The following is a 15,427-nucleotide window of genomic DNA, read 5'->3' on the forward strand; positions in this document are numbered from 1 at the left end:
CCTCTCAAATTGACTGACAGATCAAAGAGTGCACAAAAAAAGTGTGATATGTTTTGAAATGTTTATTGAATTAGATACAGAACATGTACAGGAAACAAAACACAAAATAAAATAACATGCATCCATTGATTTAATACAGCACTAGTAGTTTCCTTTTTTAACTCTAGAACATTGTCTCTCATGAGAGGAGTTTTCACTCACCAGTCGTGTGTTAAACAGCATTATTCTGCAGTTACCATGACAACACTATGATGGCTGCTAATATGATGGTGCACATGGGTTCAATGGATGGAAAACAATGCGAACTTTACCAACGAGATAAAGTGCTTTGCGCTTTCACTTCTGAAAAGATGAAAGTCTGACGTTCACTATTAAAGTACACAATGGAGAAAATATAGATTTTAACCACCACACTGGATTGTCTAAATAGGTTTAAACTAGCAAAACAGATAAGCCAAGGTTGGTGATTCTAAACGCCCAGTCAAACCGTCGGGCAGTGTTGATTTTACGATACTTCCTCTACTAAGACATCAGCAAAATAAAAACACAAGCTTTGAGTCATTAAAAATAAGATCTCATGATGGGTGGAGCTTACGGCGAAAGCTTTCATTGGTAAAAATGTCAAAAGACGTTTATGAGCCCGACCCAAAGAATCATTTCATTAGCAAACGACTATGAATTAACTACACAATTCTGTCGTAAGCATGATTATTGCAGAGCCCGAGTCGTGATGTCCACCAAAAAGAATGGTATATCGTATCGCGATATGCTGTTTAAAAGCAAATCCTGCCGCGATCGCTCCCTTCCCCAACCTTCTGGCGCTTCAAACGATTATACGTGGTTTTACAAAAATAGATCTGCAGAGAAGTGTTATGAAAGTCATGCGAAAGAAAATCACGGGCGAGTCTAAGTGATGTGTAAAGCTGCTGATGATGATGACCTCTGTGAGTTGGAATGGAAGGCAGGATCGAAAGGCAAAGATGGGTGTTTGCACTGGCTCCAACTGCAGATGCCAGGCTGGGGAATTTAAGCTGGCATGTAAGGAGGAGGCGGCTCCTTCGCTGGCATCGTCATGGCCATTTCATAGGTGGGAAGGATATACTGTGGGAAAGAAAAGACAATGTTAAATAAGATGTCATTTATCTGAAAGAAACTGTACAAGCGTTCTTACAGCTGATGGTCTGCTCCAACCAGAATGAATCACTACTTAACCAGTTTGTCGAGATGTTGTGCATTACTTCAAAGTTACAGGCATGTTGTGCTTAAAATCCTCATTCAGAGGCAAAGAGCGCCCTCTACGGTAAAACTGAGCTTTCTATATGAAGAGATTTGAAATGATACACTTCCAGGGCATGACATTAAGTATTGTCATGTGGTTGTCCTTTGGAGAAGTTGAGCTTCACTCAAACAGTAAAATGCAGCTCTGTCTAACGCACCTATTCTTATTATTCTACATGTCGCATTGTTGCTATTTGTTATTTCAAAAAAATACTTGTCCGGTCGGGCAGGTCAAATTATCTCTCACTTGCCCATACAAAACATTCATTTGTCCTGGACAAGTGTTAATGTTGAGCCCTGACTTCTTAGGCACAGTAAGACATACATTTTGCACATGGAGAAAATGGGCATTAAAATGCATGTACACCAACTGTCCATGCACTTATGGGAATCTTCCACATTAAACTCAAAGCAGATGGGCCAAACCTGAGGTGGGGTCTCAAAAGCAGGATAGACAGCAATCTCTGGTGCGTTCCTGTTGTTTATGTACTTGTAGCAGTTCCACACACAGTTAATCAAATAAGCCTGAATAAGGGAGAACACATGCTGCTGTTAATTTATAAATATACATTTTATTATAAATAAAAAAGGCAATATACTATCAACAGATTCTGCTCTTTCTAGAGTTCAATGACCTTTACCTTAAGGACGATGAGAATGGCAAAGAAGACAAGCACAAAGAGCAGGAGACAGCTGGAGTCCAGAGAAAGCAGGTTGTCTTTGTAAGGAAAGTCGGGCTGAGAGAGACAAGAAAGAGTTTTTTAATTAACCTGTCTGTGATAAACAGATGGTCAGATGTAGGAAGTGAGCGGGGACACTGACCAGTTGGTCAAGGTAGTCCTTGATTCTGGGCAGGTATGTCAGAGAGCTGATAGCTACCAGGCAGCTCAGAGCGAAGTCAAAGAGCTGGTAGCAAAAGAACGGGATGAGCCAGCCATCACGATTCTGCGCAGGTGAAAAAAGTGTGTGATGTCATCATCCAAATCAACACTGAAAAGAACTTTCTCGATGTGGCCGGTTCTAATGTGATTGGCTAACCCCTGCCAGTTCACTTACATTTACACTTTAGGCAAATAGTTTTATCAAAAGAGATTTATAGTGCATTCAAGCTACATTTTTATCAGAATGTATGCTCCCTGTGAATCAAAGCAATGACCTGGCTATGTGGGACTGATGTGTGAGTGTTAGTCCCAGCCAGTAAGAATCAAGGAATCGATGAATCATCTGGTTCTGCTATGGCATGAAAGGGAGTCATGCAGACAGGGCTCTAAAGGAACAACAGCCTTTTACAATCTATATGCCTTAAATTGTAAAGGACACTGTGGATCTAGCTCAATAAGTAATAATAAGCTAGAACAAATGTGTATTTAACTGCAACTATGACAATTTCACCCAGAAACGATGGGATGCACTTCTACTATGTGTCACACATCCACAGACTTAACCTCTTTCTGATGACATCATGAGGCAAGACTGTAAAGCACAGATTCATATACAACGTTTAAACCTTGTACATTTTCACAAAATATCAGAAAACAAAGTTTAGACCAGTAGTGTGTAATGACAGATACCAGTTTATGGCATGCCATCATCTGATTTCAAGATTCTCTTTAATTTAACAATATAAATATATATATTAAAGACGTTTTTAGTCATTTTAACTTACAGTAATAGCTCCATACACCATCATTGCACTGATGGTGAGCATCAGCAGAGAGATGGCAAAGCCCACACAGGCATTCTCTGAAGAGACAAAAGGCAAACGATAAGCAAATATTAACATAACATAATCTATAACATTTGATTGAAATTTAAAAAAAATGTGTCCATGGCTTTAGCTACAGTAGAATCATATAGCATAACATTAATATTAGATACACAGACATTTCAGCATTCGGTTGTTTTGAAACATAACATAAGCAACATACCTGACATTCTGTCGGAGGCAAAGTAATGCTCAATAACCTCATACTGCAGGTCAACTGTAGGGACGTTTTCAGGCTGGGTAACCGCCACGGTTAACAGAATACCCATCAACAGGTTCACCACCTTTAAACAGAGATACGGTTCAGCAAAAGAAGTCAGTTTAATGACTCACTGCATCATGTGAACTTTATGGAAAGTTTTACTTTCGGGATGGAGGTCAATGACTCTTTGATCTACCAAAAACGTGCTCCAAGTTGAAATAACCAGCTGGCAACAAATCAGTTATTTCTAAATGGAAACTTTGAGTTACTGTAAACATTGAGCTCAACCCATTTCCACGGAGGCATTTTGCACAAGATTGACAGATGCTATCAAATAAGATGTTTTATCCACAACACTAGTTTATTTACAAATACTAATAGTGGCCAAGCCACCTGTTTCACCTTTACGTTGTCAATCAAACAGCACATCAGAATATCACAAACACGATAAGAGCTTTAATATGAAAGTAAAACCACATGCACGTTTACTTATATAACACACAGTGGTTGTAGTTTCCTTAAACGTATGACAGGTTGGTAAACTCAAACGTAGGCCTTTGCTAGCGCGTTAGCTAGTTAGCAAAACACAATTGTATAACAAATAAAACATTTAAACACCGTCTCCGCGTGCATGTATCTAACTTAGCTCACTATTTAAAGACGTAACAATACTTAAAGAAGATTAACCCACGTCTAACCTCGAGTGCGTGTCACGGTTGTCGACATTTTGATTTCAAAACATTGAGTTAGCATTAGCATCGCGCTAACGAGTATCTGTCAGCCAAAGCATGAACAACAACAGGCGTCATTACACAAAACTAGGCCTGATAAGTCTAACTTTACGTATATATTACTGTCATATTTGACGTGGGACAACAGTTATACCAAAAAAAAATTATTTTCATGTTTAAGTTCTCGTACCATATACCAAGTGCCCAGAATGATGGTTCCGGTGCGCACGTGACAGCAGCCGCAGCAGCGAGCGCTGTACAGTCGGTCTCGGGACGGTTTGAAACGCATGTCGTTCTCGGCGATTTTAAGAAACATCCAGTAAAAAGAAACGAGACGAGTGTCTGCCGTGCAAAACAGCAGCTACGAGAGGCCCACGATCTCGCCAGCAAAACTCCGCCTGACGGGGGCGTGGCCACACAGTGGAATCGTTCGCGAAACGGAGGCGTGGCTTGTTGTTCAAGTTACCCAGAAGTGATGATGATGTGCATCAGCTCACTCGGCCATAGACAGATGTATGGAAATTTATAGCAGAATGACTTTCAGGGAAAAGCTTTGATGGGTTGAGAGGGGTGTTATATAATAGATAAGATGCTGGAAATTATATAAGGATGAGATGGATGTTTGTTATATTGGTAATCAGTCTCTTCCTCCCTTTTTGGTGTAAGGTAACATTTTACATGATGGTTACGTGAATATAATGCAGTCTGAGATCTTATGAATTATCAATGCACTGAGCTCTTCATTAAATCTGAAAGAGTTTGTTTTGTTGTAGAGACAAAATAAACATAATTATTCCTGTCGGATTATAATATATTTGGGTGGATATACTTAATGCTTAGGGTACACTACGCCACGGAGTCAAAACAATGTACATTATATTATTTACGGTAACATTTAACAATTAAGGGTGTATTACTTAATGTATGAATAATACTTCTATAGCATTTATGTTAAATTTAGCATTAACTCGGTTACATTTGGATAATGCTTAATAAACTAACATTAGATAAATACAAAATATATATAAAAAACGAAATCGTGAAAACTGTATTGCTCTTGTTGGTTCATGTTGCTAATGGAAAGTGATTTTTGAGATAATGTTTCAAATAAGTAGCAAGCATGCAGAACTGTAACGACTTAAACATGGTATACAACAATTTGCATATTTCCGTGTTCATGCATCGTATTTATGACTACATCTTAAATTAGTTGAACAATGCTTTAGCAATACTGTAAGTACACACAAAATAATGCATGCAGTACCTTTAAATGTAAATGTAAAATACGTGTTCAAACCTTTGAATAGTATATGTGCTCTCACATGAACTTAAAGGACAGAATGATTGCTGGAAACAGAGTTTGAATAAAGATAACAACAATGCAATGATGTATTTTAAGTCCTAGCTGCTAAAATCCTATTATATGTTCCAACTTTACTTTTAAAGATTTGTAGTCGGTTCAATAAAAGCCACTCTGCAAATCATCGACTTTCAGTTGTTTTAATGGAGACACTGATCAACCTTATCCTGTGATGAGTTACATTAATTCCCATAGTTTCCGACTCGCAGCCAGACTTAGAAAAGAAAAAAGTATATCAATATGCTGCTGCAAAACTAAGGTACATTATTTACATTCCAAAAAATGGAAACATCAAGACAAAATAAAAACAGTGCCAAAGGTTTTAGAGATGGGAGTGAATACTGGAGCCTACAAATGGCAAGCTAAAGTTCTGAAATGTGTCCCAGAATGAGTGATACACGCTGGGGGACAAAAGCAAAAACCGGATTAAAATTAAAAAACACTTAATAAGCAAACAAAATGCTCAAACAGACCAGAAAGTAAACTGTTCCTGATCTTTTGTCTTTCTATCTCTTTACGTTCCATTGCAGTCGCCCGTCTGAAGCAGTGAGGGTGTCATGCCCAGGATCCGCCGGCATGGCACCAGTGGTTCGATCTGTTGGATCAAATTCGTTTTAAGCACTTGAAAACAACAGGCTTATGTTTGTCCGAAAGATACGGGAGGTTAAGAAAAAAAGATGCTCGGAAAACTGGAGGAATGGATGGATGGATAGATGGAGAAGCATCTACAGACAACATGGGCGTTTAGGGGGAAATGTGTGCAAACATGTTTCCTATACAAATGGCCATTTATGTTTTGGCATTCAAGGACTGGGAGGGACATCAAGTGAAATACTGGAGTGCTGAATCATCCCTTTCAAACACACGTTTTCAGTCTCTGGTGTTACTGTTAGTCCCCAAAGGGCATCAACTGCAGTAGTGCATAAACAAAACAAACGGACAAAAAACAAAATAAATCGTCGTTTTGTTTTCCTACAGCTTGAAACCATCCGACAATAATAATAACAACAATAACGACAATAATAATATTAATAATGCTTGAAAGATGCAGGAAATTATTGCCTAAGGCATGATTCTATACAATATTTTCAGTACATACTTTGTAAGTGTTTGAGGAAAACAATCCTTGTATCTGCTACTTGTTCCAAAAGAATATACAGCTCGATTACTTTAGTTTCGTGTTCCTCTTTGTTGCTTTTCACATTTCCGAGCGTTACACTTCGTCTTTTTTTACAGCTTTAGTTCATTGGCAATTTTAGAAGCGATGTTCTTGAAAGCGATGGATGTTCCTGATATCCGCTTGAAGCGCACGCCGTTGAGCGAGAGGCGGGGCAGCTTGCACACTTCCATCTCCCACTGGACCAAACTCTCGGCGTGGCCGTCGCCGTGGACGCACAGAAGCAGGAAACGCTCGCGCTGCTCGTAATCGCAGTTGTTGGCGTCCAGGACTTTGCGGATCTCGCGCATCATCTCCGAGGGCTCCATGGACGAGGTGGTCTTCATGCTCCAGGTGAAGCGTAGCGAGCGCGGTTTGGAGTCCTTCTGTTCCTCTTTCTGATCTCCAGACACGTTACGACTGTCAGAGAGAAAGTAGAAGAGTTAGAACAACGTATATTTACGTGTGTTTGTTTTTTCATAATTTTGTGGTAATTACATCATTTAAATGAAAATGACTTCATTATTTACTCAAGCTCGTGTTGCTATTTCTGATGACAAAAGAAGTGGATTGTGGACTATCTTTTTAAGCTTCATGAAGACACAAAACTTCGTCAAATAAATTAACTTAAAATAACTAAAATATAACAAAAACATTATCTCCATTGCATTCTATAAAACAAGTATTTTAAAGGGATACACAGTGGTTTTATGAAAAACAATGCTAAAATATCTGCTATCTTTATTCAAAGCGTCTTTAAAAAAGCAAAGACATACAATGTAGGTGGTTTAAATGACACAAGGATGAGTAAATAAAGAACAATCCTATTTAATTATTTGGATTAACGTGCATGTGGGGTGTATATTTTGGGCGTAAAACACATACAGAGAGATACTGGTGTGAGTAACAAACAGAACAACACATTAAAAATGCACTTAAATGCATTTTAACATGCAGTAAATGCAAACATAATCATGCAGAGATGCATAAACAGTCTATGAAACAACAAAAGGATGAAACAAGCAAATCACTTTGGACAGAACTCAAGATATCATGAAGTATGATTTTGAAACTGTTTCATCCACAACATAGTGTTCTGTGTGATTTCTAGTTAGTTATTTACTGACAGAATCTAAAGCAGGTTTTATTCTTTAGATAACCATATTTGTGCTTTAACGAGTGCTTTTAATGATCATGTTGCACATCCTTGTTCTTGCCACAAGGTGGCAGAGCAATTGCCCTCGCTTGTTCATGAAACCAAATGATTACTTTAGAGACTAATGTCTGAAATTACTTTTCATTTTTGGGTGAACTGTCACTTTAAATCTGTGCATCCATATTAGGCTTTACTAAAAGTGCTCATCTGATCTTGCTTTTACAAAAACAGAGATGGGCAAATACAAAATATGCCGGGATGGGGGGGATGACAACAATGAAAGCATGCAGTATGAAGGACAACCTGGTGTCCTGCCTCACCTTGAATCCTCATACCTTCCATTTCTATCGCATTCTGCCGGCACTCTTAAGAAATGTATGACAGAGAGAACAAAGTAAAATTTCAGTTTCTGTTACGGATGAAAAAAAGCCAATCTTAAGACATCCTAGATGAAAGAAAGAAAATATCAAAGACAACGTTAGGGAGGATCTCAACACAGAACCCCCTTTTTAGACCTTGTGGAGTGAAAAAGTCAGCAGACTAAAGACACACTTCCTGTATCCTAGGACTCAACTTCCTGTTCTAAACAAATCAGGTTCAGTTGATACAACTGACTTTGTCTGGACGGTCAAAGAAAAAGTTAAGTACATTTGCCTACAAGAAACAAATATGCATTTCATGACAATAATGACATGTTAATTTTAAAGATTAATTGTACAGTTCATCGCAAAAAAAAATGATGGCATCCCAGAGATCTGTGTAATAAAACTTTTTTAACTTTTACTTTATAAATACAGACATGTTATGACTTTTCTCATTCATTCTACACACTAAAACATGAAACGTGTATGGAATGGTCATGCAATGGTATGGACAATGTGCAACAGTCAAAGGAGAAGATATGAATATAAGCAGACAGATGCAGGACATGTTCTAATATGACACATTTAGCCTATTGACTTACACATGGATCAACGTCTATTTTAAAAGTCTCTTTAGACCTACAAACACAACTTTTAACTATTTAAAGTTGCCTGAATTGTTGTCTTTTCCAGAACGAGTCACTCAGGGTTATGCATTATAAATGTGAGTCCTTTGTCTGCAAGACTCCTGGTTTCTAAATAAAAGAAACATTCTCTCATGAATAAGAAACAAACCTATAATGAAAACAGCTCTTGTCTCTTTGGGAATTAGCAGAGCGGCCTTTGCAATTCGGAGGCCCGTTTCAAAGAAACAGTTCGAGGCCCCCCATTTACTTTATAAACACCGTATTTAACATTTTAATATAAAAATAATTCTATCCACCATGTATTTTATGTGTTTAAACAGAACTATTTTACAATCACTTAACAATTCTTTTTTTAATAGAAATAAAGTAAATTTAGTTCAGTCGGAATTTCTTTTTAAAGTTAGGCACGTCAGGACGATGGCAGAGACGGACGGCAAGAGAAGGTTTTTAAGTATTTTGTTTGTCAAATATCAGGGAATTTGTCTTTGTTTTATTGTTATTGTGTATTTATTAAAATAAAAAGTATTTTATTTTGTATTATGTCTTATATGTTTTTATTCCTAAAACTACGTCAAATATAAGCGGATTTGTCACAGTAGTATAATTGTTTATGGATCATTTGTTTCAAGAAAATGTAAGCATACATTTCAATTTAATAACCCTTACAGGATTTTCTTGCTTGAAACTAAAGTTTCTTTTTAAAATAATTTTGATGACACTTTTCCCTTCTATCACAAGGAACGTTTCAATTGAAACAGGTGAAACAGCAAAGGCCGATACTGGGATGAAAGGCACTTAAGAAAGCTATTGAGATGGAAGACATCTCTTGTCTTTAGGGAACACTTTGAGCGTTGTCTGATCAAACACAAAAACAGCACTACCAAATACAAAATATACAAAAGTTGTTGAGCTGTAATCTTTTCATGTCATAACAGCATTGGCAGGAATAACAGAAGTGGCGGGGCTGCGAGACCACCTGACGAAGCCACACAGGGAGGTCGAAAAGGAACGTCCTATAGGAGAATTCTGGAGCATGAGGGCTGGAACAAGAAGGGATGGGGTCAATCTCAGTACCTTAACTGCAGAAATGTAGTAAAGAGCCTTTTTCAATCTCCACATCTGTCAGCAGCTAAATTAAGGGCCCAATAGAGTGGGCTGAATTACACAACCAAGAGCAATCGGTTAATTTATAGCAGGAGATTGCTGGAGGTAGTCAGAGCAGATGAACAAGTAAAGTGATGTAGACCGTGATATCAAGTAAAAATGTATAATTTTAAAACTGTATGGGGAATAGAAACATGCCAGCGACCCTTAAGAAAACAAACTCTAGTTTTACTGTAGTAAGAGTGTAGTATGTTTTCATTTGGGAGGATTGCTTATCATTGCTTATCATCATCATCACCGCAAATACAATAGCTAAAAATGTTTAAAACAAGCAAAAAAAAATATGTACCAGGAAAGGAAAATAAATCTAAGTACTAATGAAAAAGGTCAAGCTAAATTCAAGTTCAATTTTCTTACCCCACTGGCAGATTTTCTGTTTGCTTTAAACATAAACTTACTTATTTCTTAAATTTTGTTTTATAAACCAAAACCAAATATTTTGGGTAACTTTACATCTCAAGTAAATGTATATTGATTTAATAACTTTTAGAGAATTATACAAAAACATCAACAAAAAATGCTGAATAAGAAATTACTACAAATAAAAAATGGTTACTATGGTTGAACTAAAGATTTTCGTAAGGTGACAAGTCATGTTTCAAATCCCATTGCTGTAATTCAAAAATAAAGTTAAAATAGGTTTCCTTTTTTAAAGAAATAATTAATACAAATTATTTTTAAATAGTAAATGATATAAAACAAATCAAATACTTAAATAATAATTTAAACAAAAATTAATACAAATACAAAGAACATAAATACAAAATAATGATGAAAAAGAAAAAACTATAAATAAACAATAAGACCTCATTTAAAAATAACTTAAACATGAATTAAAAATAAATATATATATGTTTTATAAAAGTAGAAGTCCAGAGGGGCTTTGACATCCTTTTTGTCTGAAATAAGAAAACACTACAGAAACAAACGATTCCTCTATTCTACACTGTAGCAAACACCTAAAAACCTTCCGGAAAGACAGAAGCTGTGAAGGAAAAATAAACTGTCTCTAATGTTTAATACTGTAAGGATGCTCTATAGTTAATCTATGGTTGTGATCTGTCGTATCCTGTGAGCGCTCATGCATTGAAGATTAGTAAAGTTCTGCTCATGAGATGTCTCGAGACAGGCATGCTCCATCACAGTCCGAGTGAGAAAACGGTGTCTAAAGGTGAGTGACAGGCAATCGATCGTGAAAAGTTACGATTTTAGAGCTCAGTTAAAACGGTCAGACGTTAAAGTTAACTGCACACAGAGCCAATTGTGCGTCCTACCTTTTGGCAAATCTGAATGACATGTTTCTACAAAACAAACAGAGAAGAGAGACATCCATCAACATCTAGAGCAGATGTATCGTCTCCTAAGGACATGAAGGGGAATCTGATGCCATTGGTATATTACAAAAATCCAACCAGACGAAAAAAAAATTCGGGGACATTTATGTCCAAGAGATTTTGCATTGACGGCGTGGAGCATTCGCTTACCTGCGCGTGAGCTTGGACGTCAGCTTCGTGAAGAGATTTGTCGATCCGCGGCTTCGGGACTGCGAGAGAGGCGTGGCGTCGTGCGATAAGGTGGGAGAGGCTGGGGGTCCGTTGTAAGTGGCCGTGCGCCTCTCTCTCAGCTGACCTCCGTGGAAGGTGCTGCGGCTCAGCGTTCCTCGAGGGAACCGCAGGCGATCCGGAGGGGTCGCGCTACTGATGCTGTTGGTGGAGGCACCAGGGTTCCTCGGAGTCGTCTGAGCCGTGCTCGTACTGAGGAGGTTTGGGGAAAAATATGATCAAAATTTGAATTAAAACCAGGTGAGCAACTCTGGTTATGGGGGTATTCTGATACTTTCTGGGGTCATGATATTATGCTGTCTGATTTCAGTTCAAATTAAATTGAACATTTTAATCCCCTTAAAATCCTGCGTTGATAAGGTAGGCCTACATGAAGCGTGGCATTGAAAGTTTCCGTGGTCTAACCAAGGGTTGGTTCATCCAAAAACGAAAAACTGTCATTTATCTACTCTCATGTTTTTCTTATCTTTCATGAAATACAATGGTATAGTTTTGGAATCACATGAGGGTGAATATATAAATTTTTTCACAAATTACACAAATAATTTCTTTACCCCTTTTGCATATTAGTTCTTTAAAAATGACCATCAAACATTTAAAACATCTTCCTAGTCATTTTACAAGGTTAATAAAGTTCATATCCTATATTAGTGGGATATATTAGACACAACGAGTTAGTTTTTATGGCTCGAGCGGGAAAATGCAGGAATCTCCTCGCAAGGTTGTCCTGATCGGTTGAGACATGTAGGTATGTGGGCGGGGCCTCACGGGATGAGACGTGAGGAAATCAGAGACGCAGACACCAGAAAGGTCAAAGGACATTAGAGCGAGACATTCAGGACACACTAAGATTAGAGACAGACGCTAAACTAGTGTTTACTTAGGCCTGAAGAGGTCAGAGGTGCCGTTGTTGGCCGGCAGAGCGGTGCAGCAGGTGTGTCCGGAGGCTGACAGGGATGCAGCCTTTTGGTGGCGAAGACGGACCGAGGCTGACGAGGCGGCAAGAGCAACGGTATACGCCGCCGGGCTTGTGCTGACACGACCAGACATTTCGCTCAGACTGGCCAATGGCAGACAGGCAAATAAATAGCGATAGCATGAATCAGAGTATGTAGAGCAAATTAGGTCAAAGTAAAGATAAGGAAAAAACAATAAAAAGAGTTAAATACGATAGGGAGGGGTTGTGACGGACGACTTGTCACAAATAGGACAAAAATGCTTTTTTTGGCAAACATTCATGTACTCAATTCTTAGAAAAATCTATAATGTTTGCCTTTCTATCACTGTATTTGTTTAAAATATAAAATTGCAGATGTCTACGCACTTAGTTGAAGTTAAATGACATCAATCTTACATTTTCTATGATAAAATACATTTCCTATAAATCATTATTATAAGCAGACTGTTGTTAATAGAGGCGAAAAAGGTACATACATTTTTATCTGCACTTGCTTAAGAACTAGTTTTTGTTTTATTTTTTACAAAAACAAAAAGGTTACGAATTATAGCTTAAATTAAATCTCATACCATTTGGTTAAAAATCTAAATTGGCACCTACATTTTTTACATTGAAATTTAAAGCCAACAGTACCGAAAACTCTTAAAAATTTACGACCCCTGCATTCAGTTTCATTTTGTGTTAAGATGTAACTGAATAAAATAATAAAACTTTTGTGAACCTCCAAACTCGAGTACAACGTACAGTACGCCGCTTGCTTCTGACAAATTACTCGACTAGTCACTCAGGGAACACACAACAAAGATTTTGGAAGTTTTGCAAAGCCTAATATGGGATGCGGGCCACGGTCTCCATTTCCCCTGTGGTGTACATGGCAAAGCTGAGAGGTTTATCACGGCAGACTGGCACAACGGGAATGCCCATCTTTTGTGTGAGATGTAATAGCGGTGAACAGTGGTCTCTTTGTGGTCAAAGACCCTGAATTCAAAAACATCTAATGCAAATTTTCCAAATTATTCAAACGTGCTCATATAGACCATATCCTGGTGTGTCTACATGCGACACATTCTCGATCTATACGTGGGCAGTTCCTCCATCCGACATTGTACACATTGAATTTGTTGGACTGTCTGTGTGATGGCTAGAATGCAGTTTTCACCTGTTCTCTTTGCCGTTCTGGATGACCGAGTGACGGTCCGCCGCGTTTCTCTCACTGCACACGTACGTGTTTCTTCTGGTCATACCGCTGGACACAGAATTGCTCTGGGGAAACACAAACTCCTGTACTGTAGATTAAGTCTCATTTTAACACCAAATGCAAATTAAGTGATTTTTGCAAGGTCTTGAAAAATTTCAAACAAGACATTCGTGCAAAGATTTTATTGACACCTATTGTTTGCATTTAAATTTAACATTCATGCATTTAGTAGATGCTTTTATCCAAAGCGACTTACATGGCATACTATACATACTGTATGTTTCTAACTATGTGCAATGCCTGGGGACGAACCCATGACCTCGGCGTTACTAACTCCACGCTCTCACCACTGAGCTACAGGATACAGGAAAAATTAACTATTCCCGCGTGTAATAAAAAGCAAGGAATGTGATGCTTCGCGTTTGGTGTGATCACATCATTATTCTTCAACCCAGTGCGTCTTTCTTCTAAACAAGCAAGTCTTTCACAGATATTCTCAAAAGTTGCCTTCTTACCCCAGGAGTACCGGAGCCCTTTTTCCGGTCTGGAATGTCGGCCTTGTTGGGGTTGTTGGCATTGCCCAGCAAGGGGCTCGGAGGGCCCATGCCACGGCTCCCAGACGAGCTGGACTTGCGTGCCGGAGCGCTGCCCTCCTCTTTATGGTCACTTTCTGCAGAAGTGGTTTGACTCCTCTTGGGATGTCCAACCGAGGGAATAGCTGGACCAGCTGTGGATGAAAACATTACAAAGAATGGAGATTAGAAAGAGACGAGGCTTCGAATAAATAGAGTAGAGATGAAAACAGTGCTTACCCTGGTCACTATAGCGACGCTGCTTCTGATTGGAGGAGATGCTCCTTTGGACTTTGAGGTGAGATGGCGATTGGCCGTTGTTGTGCTCGCTGTTGGGTCGGGCTTTGGCCAACGACAGGTTACTGTTGGAGCTGGAATCGCTCACCTCCAACTGTGATCCCATGAAATAAAACATATTTGCTCTGCTAATGCAACGATCTACCATGCATCACATTTGTTCCTTTTAAATAATGCTCCCAGTAATACAACCCAGTCAAGCCAGCTATGTGTGCATATGCATCAGATAGAACAGCTCACCTCTGCGGACTTTCTGCCTAAGAGGAGGTATGTAGCCGTGATTTCATCGTACTTCATCCTGGTTAGGGATTCGTGGATCTCCTCCCGTGAGTAGCCCATCCCCACCATGATATCTGAAATAAAACACATTCCATTAGGTTATTTAGAAACAAAACACACACATATGATATAACCCCATTTTAATGGCTGTCAAATAAGATAGTCTACCAGTACCTTTTAGTATACCACAAGTCAAATAAACACAATCTAGCATAATTTTGAAAATTGGTGCTAAAATTATTTATTAATATATTTTATTTGACTTAAGAAGTGCTAGAAAAAGCTTTCAATCCCTTAAACTTCTCACAGAATATCACGTTTGTTTCGTGTAAGATTAAATGTGACTGAATTGTTCTTGCACTAGCCGCAAATGCTGTTAGGAACACAGTGCTGGATCAATAGAGAGTTTGAAAGCCAGACTGCCCTGCAGTATTAGTGAAAGGAACAGGTCCAGTCTGACATCATCGATCCCTGGACTCAAAGCCAGTGATGATGATGCCCACAGGCACGCCAACCGCTATCAGCATCACGTTGAATGAAGCATGCTGTTCTAATGGCTCGTGTGCAAGCTGAGCAAAAACAAACTGATTTACCATCACACACACATTTCCAACTTAAAGGACTTTATAGCCAACACAAATTAATCTCGGATTCTCTCTTGGTTGTATTTCTAAAGCATACGCCAGTTAAACCCTGTAGAAACTGATATAATCTAATATAATTTTCGAGAACTAAAAAGA

General features: G+C 38.5%; 2 protein-coding genes across 5 annotated transcripts in view; both read right to left on the reverse strand.

Annotated features, from left to right (window-relative positions):
• Window positions 1-47: 47 nt before the first annotated feature.
• Window positions 48-4,511, reverse strand: laptm4a (lysosomal protein transmembrane 4 alpha). Its single transcript, XM_079474034.1, has 7 exons — window positions 4,167-4,511; window positions 3,207-3,327; window positions 2,945-3,021; window positions 2,101-2,223; window positions 1,920-2,015; window positions 1,705-1,803; window positions 48-1,101 (listed from the first exon to the last, which is right to left on the reverse strand). The coding sequence occupies exons 1-7, from the start codon at window positions 4,290-4,292 to the stop codon at window positions 1,027-1,029; spliced, it is 717 nt and encodes a 238-aa protein (XP_079330160.1). The 5' UTR covers window positions 4,293-4,511; the 3' UTR covers window positions 48-1,026.
• Window positions 4,512-5,458: 947 nt separating this feature from the next.
• Window positions 5,459-15,427, reverse strand: part of mark3b (MAP/microtubule affinity-regulating kinase 3b) — a 43,359-nt gene continuing 33,390 nt past the window's right edge. Inside the window, exons 11-18 of one of the 4 annotated variants that reach the window (XM_079475381.1) lie at window positions 14,649-14,761; window positions 14,352-14,502; window positions 14,055-14,266; window positions 13,501-13,604; window positions 11,306-11,575; window positions 11,096-11,122; window positions 7,969-8,013; window positions 5,461-6,912 (exon numbers count right to left, since the gene is read on the reverse strand). In XM_079475381.1, coding sequence (XP_079331507.1) covers window positions 6,567-6,912; window positions 7,969-8,013; window positions 11,096-11,122; window positions 11,306-11,575; window positions 13,501-13,604; window positions 14,055-14,266; window positions 14,352-14,502; window positions 14,649-14,761 — 1,268 coding nt within the window. In that variant the 3' untranslated portion in view covers window positions 5,461-6,566. Of the gene's footprint in view, window positions 6,913-7,968; window positions 8,014-11,095; window positions 11,123-11,305; window positions 11,576-13,500; window positions 13,605-14,054; window positions 14,267-14,351; window positions 14,503-14,648; window positions 14,762-15,427 lie in introns of all 4 variants that reach the window. The other 3 variants (XM_079475384.1, XM_079475382.1, XM_079475383.1) reach the window with 3 other exon arrangements.

The sequence above is a fragment of the Barbatula barbatula genome (genome assembly GCF_947034865.1).
Source record: "Barbatula barbatula genome assembly, chromosome: 15".
Classification (NCBI taxonomy): domain Eukaryota; kingdom Metazoa; phylum Chordata; class Actinopteri; order Cypriniformes; family Nemacheilidae; genus Barbatula; species Barbatula barbatula.

Coding starts and splice junctions, on each gene's coding strand:
- laptm4a (XM_079474034.1), bottom strand. CDS start 4,292: ATGTTTCTTAAAATCGCCGAGAACGACATGCGTTTCAAACCGTCCCGA. Junction 2,224..2,944: donor TGGTGTATGGAGCTATTACT/GTAAGTTAAAAT, acceptor TCACCTGCGCAG/AATCGTGATGGCTGGCTCAT. Junction 1,102..1,704: donor CTTTTGAGACCCCACCTCAG/GTTTGGCCCATC, acceptor TCTTTCCCACAG/TATATCCTTCCCACCTATGA.